This window comes from Hermetia illucens, chromosome 6, assembly GCF_905115235.1.
Source record: "Hermetia illucens chromosome 6, iHerIll2.2.curated.20191125, whole genome shotgun sequence".
In the NCBI taxonomy this organism is placed as follows: Eukaryota; Metazoa; Arthropoda; class Insecta; order Diptera; family Stratiomyidae; genus Hermetia; species Hermetia illucens.
The window spans coordinates 58,590,260-58,596,259 of record NC_051854.1 but is presented as its reverse complement, the minus strand read 5'-3'; the positions used below and the strand labels follow the sequence as shown (position 1 = coordinate 58,596,259).

The window sequence follows — 6,000 nt, the reverse complement described above, 5'->3', positions numbered from 1 at the left end:
GGTCTCGGGTTGCTTTTGACGGCTACCGCAAGGCGCGTTCTGTTGGTTGTTGATTTTTTCATTTTTGGTGATGACATTCCTAGCATGTACTTCGTCTTGCCTTCATTAATCTGCAGCTCTCGCGCCGGGTAAGAGTAGACTACATCTCGGGCTGTTCTTCCCATAATGTCAACATCGTCAGCAAGGGGGGGGTGGACTTGAAGAGGATGATGCCTCTCGAATTAACATCTGCATCGCGAATCATCATCAATCCAGGGCCAGGATAAAAAGGCCCCATGATATGGCATTCCCTTGTCTTAGACTTTTGTTGATGTATATCTTGAGAGTACTTTTATCTGGCCTTGCACATTCGTCAGGGTCAGCCTAATCGGTCTTATCCATTTCGTCGGGATACCGAATTCTCTTATGGCCGTGTACAGGGTAACCCTAGCTCTGCTATCATAGGCGATCTTGAAGTCCACGAAAAGATGGTAGAATTGAAGGCCATTTTCCAACCGGTTTTCCATCGCTTGCCGCAGAAAGAAAATCTGATCTCTTACTGATTTGACAATCGCTGCGCCAAGTGATGTTCCAAAGAAGTCGTTTGGGTCTATAATGAAACTGGATAAGTCTTAAGTGTCGGGATTGTCGATAAAAAAAATATTTTTTTAGTTTTTCTATAAAACATCATTAGAAGGCATAGTGAATTGGTTTTTCGAAATTTAAAGTGGTTGGGGGTTTGGGGGTTTGGGTTTTTGATTTCAGATAATCAGAATGATCGGAATCATGACAGCAGTTGATCAACTTTTTTAGGTATGTTCCTGCTAGGCGGCGTGTCGCCGTTTTTGTTCTATATAATGGCATCAAACAAACTCCCAAAGTTAGTTTAAATGTTGCTAAAAAAAGTTATAATATTCATAAATTACTTCAGTTTAAAAGTTTGTCAAAGAACAATTCCCTAAAAAAGCAAAAATGATGGACGCTTCAGATATGGAACTATGCCCAAGGTGCGTGGCCAGATAAAAGCAGCAACAACACATAATCCGTATGGGTCATTATGATCCAGTCTCAGGCAGACCCTGCCTGAGATGGAGCATTAGCCGGACCAGGACACCAGACAGATATTGAAGTGGTGGACCCCAGCGCTAAACCAGGATGTTTGGCATCTTTTCAAGGCAGGCCTAGACAGGGCACCTAGGGACCACCAAACCTGATAAGCGGTTCATCAACTGATATACTTGACTTGGGAATTGTGATGTCTAAACGAAGACTCGTGAGAAGAAAAGGGTCTATAATAAGTTCCTTGACAATAAAAAAAAGAAAGCAATCGAACGAATTAAATCCAGGAGATTAACAGAACCTGAGAACATGACGGCTGAACTCTGGAAAGCGAAGAACTAGTGAGGATAACACTTTGACTCAGTGAGTTCTTCAATCGATTTAATGAGGAGGGTAGAATACTACTTGACTAACAAGAAACCACGACCATTGAAAAGGAAAATTCCATTCAGCAAACATTTTTGAGAGCTGCATTCGCGACATTGCTCAAATTACAATGAATTAAATCAGCTTTATCATCTGCGAAATTAAGGTTGCAATAGGACGCAACTTTGAAAGGCGAGTAAGCGATGGGGGTATTCGTGGACTTTGAAGGGGTGTTTGACTGTGCGCCCTTCCAAAAGCGCCAGAGAGCATTGTGTTAATGAAATTTTAATTAAGTAGATCTCTGCTATGCTGACACAGAGATTGCTATGTACTGAAGCGACGAAAGCCTGCCCTCAAGGTGGTGTGCTATCGCCAATTCTGTGGAGTATGCTGATCGACTCACTACTATGGGAACTGCAAAATCTCCCAATGCAAGTTCAAGCTTATGCAGATGACGTGGCTGTGCCGGTTGTTGGTCGAAATCTCGGAACAGTTTGTGGAAATACAAAGCACGCCGTTGATTTGATTGTCAGTTGATGCACAGGTATGGATATTCAGTAAATCCAAATAAAACGACAATGATATTATTTATAAAAAGGAGGACCCTGAATGGTCTTTACTTTCCAGAGATGACTGGTACAACCCTTCAACTCTCCCAAGAAGTGAAATATCTAGGATTTATTCTAGACAGGAAACAGAACATTGGAAGTGTTATTGGAAAAACTGATTCCAGTTTTCGCAATGCCTTCTGATTCTCAGATCCCCATACATCTATTTGGTAGAAGATGTCAAGTCATCATCAGAGAAAAATGAGACGAACCAGATGAAAAGAGAACTGGGTTTTTCGCTTGAGACGATATACAGCGGTCTTTCAGGTTGAAGTGTATGCGATCCTAAGGGCGGCAATCTGGATGACTGACAAGCGGTTGAAGGGCAGGAGCATCGCAATCTGTAGCGATAGTTCAGCTGCATTGAGGGCGTTGGGCAGCCCTTTGATTACTTCAAAAATCGTTCACGAATGTAAAAATTAATTAAACTCTGTTTCTAGTTTCAACACGGTGGAACTACTCTGGGTACCTGATCATTGTGATGTGGAAGAAAGTGAAATTTTGGATGCTTTAGCAAAAGAGCAATTGGAGTGTCAGTAACATTAGCCATTGCTGCTATCAAAAATTGGATTCAAGCTTTCTATAATGACAGGTAGTTGAGCCTTAATGCTGCTAAACACACCAAACTTTTCCTGCCAGAGCTAAACAAACATACGACAAAGGTTATCCTGTCAAAAAGAAGAACATGTGGACATTCTGACGCCATAATTCACTAGCTGGATATATGTTCAGAATAGGAATTCTCCAAGGTGAAATGTGTCCTTCCTGTAATGAGGAAGCGAAATCCACGAAACATTTCTATGTGAGTGCCCCGCCTATAGACGCATCAGAAATCAGATTCTTGGTGCTGATGCGCTACAACTGTAGCGGATAGCATCACATTCACTAATGGAAATCCTATGATACATAAACGAATCCGGGATATTCCGTTAAACGGGGAATCAAGTACAATGGACCACTAGAGTCTTGAGTGCTGAAAGGCTTTGCTTCTCCTCCACCTCAACACACACACTATTGCAATATACGCTGCAAGGTTATCCATGGAGAAATACTGTGAGAAGCATCGTCCTCTCTATATTTATAGATGTAGAGACATACTGTCATACGGAACATCCAACGGCTCTGTGCAGATGATGTTCCTAGCGCTTCATAACAAAGCTGATCTTCAGTAGATTGTTACAAAGTGGAATGAACACTTCAGGATGAGGGTACTATGGCAGAATATGAATAAAATCTGATGAGATAGGTAATATCACTGACAGTGATAGCGACCTGCCCGGAAGTATATGATCTAATTATCTCGGGTCAATGCTACCAGCTAACGGTGAACTGTGCCATGAAATTCCTTAACGCATCAGCGCAACTTGAATGAAGCAGCATTCACAAATGGCGTTCTTCGTGATCGACGCAACAAGAGATATCAAGTCCAAAATTGACAGCAATATTTTAGCTGTTGCTCTCTGCTCTGGCTCCCTGCGCTGCCCGACTACCGAAGTGGACAGTGGAGACGAAGATATTGCGTTGGATCAGCGGCTTTACAGGTTAATCTGAACGATGGCAAACGAGCAAAAGGCCGATGGAAACCGCAATCGTTTGATATGTTAAATGGGGATCTGAAAGCCTGTCGCCCCCTACTTCCTCCCGGACCAGGCTTACGACCGAGAGAAGTGGCGAATTCAAACCGACCCTGTTACCGAACGGAACAAAGCTAGGATGTGGTTAATCCCATTTTATTCAGAATCTGCAAGCGTCCAGCAATTTTACCCAGAAAAAAAAACTATTGAATAGATAGATAAAAGTTCGGAATTAATATTCTTTGCTAGTTGAAAGGACTAGGAATGGAACACGAAACTAAAAAGAAAACGATATAAAATTTCATTTTCTAGACTATATTTTATTTACGGAGTTAAATATCAATAATTAATTCCATACAAATTATTATAAACAATATCAAATAAACAATATTCGGCGTAGAGAGACTCTCTGCTCCTAGAAAATTTACATTCATTAATACAATAATTGCAACAGAAATAACCAAAGAATAATTTTCTCATATTATACAATATCATTTTACATCGTACAAAACATCACTTAGAACTTAAACTTAATCAAAAAATCATGAATGCATTCTGTAATTTCACGAGTTTGAAACGATGAATGGCACATTATCTATTTTACGTTTTCCTGTTTCACTTCATTGTTATGTCGATTGCAGGGAAATGAGATTACGGTTGGATCCAATTAAAATGCATTCTGAGGAAAACGAAGGTGATTCTAACAAAGAAAGTACATCCTAAACTTTTTCATCAAGAGTATGTCTTCATTTTTTGACTCTCACTTTCAAGTCAACGAAACAATATCTTCTATTCACCCATAAGTTACAATTATCGTTACATCACAACCGTCGCATTGAAATGGCAGTCTTTTGTCGGCTTATACGAGATACGTTCGCTTTATGTTATGCAGTAGTTTGCACGTATTGATCTCACTTTCTTAAAAAATGTTACTTTTATGTTCTGAGGTTTTTTTTTACTTTATCTAGAGTAAATATTTGGAAGAGTCAGTAGTTTGCTGATGCAATTCTTTTGCTGTTAACCAATTAATTGGTGGATTATACAAAGTGTGAACGTGGCGGCAGTCGAAAATTTATTGAGACATGGGAGATAAATTCAGTTCCTTTCCAAAGTCACTAAATTCCAAATTCAAACTAAAACACAATTTTCTTTTGGAAAAATATTTTTTTTTAGTTACGGATCATTCAATTACTATCATAGATATAAATTGATGCGTGTTAACAAAAAATATATTTCTTTTGATGTTAAGGGTGTACAATGCCAAAGTATGAAGGCGAATGCAGTAATTGGCCTCAAAAAAGTTGCTCCACCAAAGTCCTATTGCCCCGGTTGCCAAAACCAATTCGGCTCTGCATCAGGGATAATGGTTTCTTGATGGAGTTCAGACATAAATAGATTGCATTCGCCCTTCCATTACAATACGACTAAACACAAATAATCAACTACATACACTTTTCGACCCCGTTTAACTTATACACCGAAAATTCAATTTACAATGGGAAGAAGTCCAGCAATCAATAGACTAAAAAATTGAATGAGATCTAGTAGGCTATTTTGTTAAAAGACCCGTCGCTTTTATTGTTGCAGTTTATTTGCCGAGGGTAGTAGCTATTAGCTATATTGCCAGTTGATCCAATGATTGCTTACACTAAGATTGCGGCTATTCGCGGGTTATTTCTCGTGCGAAATGTAAAGTTGCAATGTACAAAATAAACGTAGCCAGCGCTATCTCAATATACAAAAAACTTTGTAACGAAAACAATTCCCTATTGTCTTTTCTATTCAGGAGAATCTTTATGAGATTTCTGCTCGTCAGTTACTCTCGCGATAAGTTATGTTAATTATAGACGATTACGTTTAACTGTACGACATACCTTACTGTCTACGGATAAGTTATATTTTACAATGTTAGATAGGATTCACTTTTATTTTAATTTTTGTCTTGCATGTCCTCCCTCTTTCCCGTCTCAGTACTGAGAAGAAAGGAAGAGTCTACTCAATAATGATATTACCACTTAAACAATGTCATAAGGATGTTATGGAGTCTTTGGTTAGATGCGTTTCAATATCGACACGACATATCGGGCAGTGCTTGTTTGTAACCAGCCATTGGTCGACGCAGTCCATATGGAAAAGATGCATGCAGGGCAGTCGTCTGTGAAACAAACGTAGAAAAACATTCCAAATATTATTTTAACTTTAACTTTTCAATTTAAATTAACTCACCTCACGTCGTTCTCTATCTCAAACGGAGAAAGACAAATTGCACATTTCTCAGCATCTTCATCACTTTCGCTTGGCCGACGCAACCGTTTATATTTGTGCGGTAGAGTGTTGCGCTCGATGACCTCCTAAAATTGAAAATCATTTCCGTTAAAAACATCCCATAAATTTGAATAGATCACTTTGCCGTC

General features: G+C 39.3%; 1 protein-coding gene across 1 annotated transcript in view; it reads right to left on the bottom strand.

Annotated features, from left to right (window-relative positions):
- Positions 1–4,396: 4,396 nt before the first annotated feature.
- The window catches only part of LOC119659976 (E3 ubiquitin-protein ligase arkadia-C), a 33,693-nt gene continuing 32,089 nt past the window's right edge, over positions 4,397–6,000 (bottom strand). Inside the window, exons 7-8 of the mRNA XM_038068342.1 lie at positions 5,813–5,937; positions 4,397–5,741 (exon numbers count right to left, since the gene is read on the bottom strand). Of these exons, the coding sequence (XP_037924270.1) occupies positions 5,612–5,741; positions 5,813–5,937 (255 nt within the window). The 3' untranslated portion in view covers positions 4,397–5,611. The remainder of the gene's footprint in view (positions 5,742–5,812; positions 5,938–6,000) is intronic.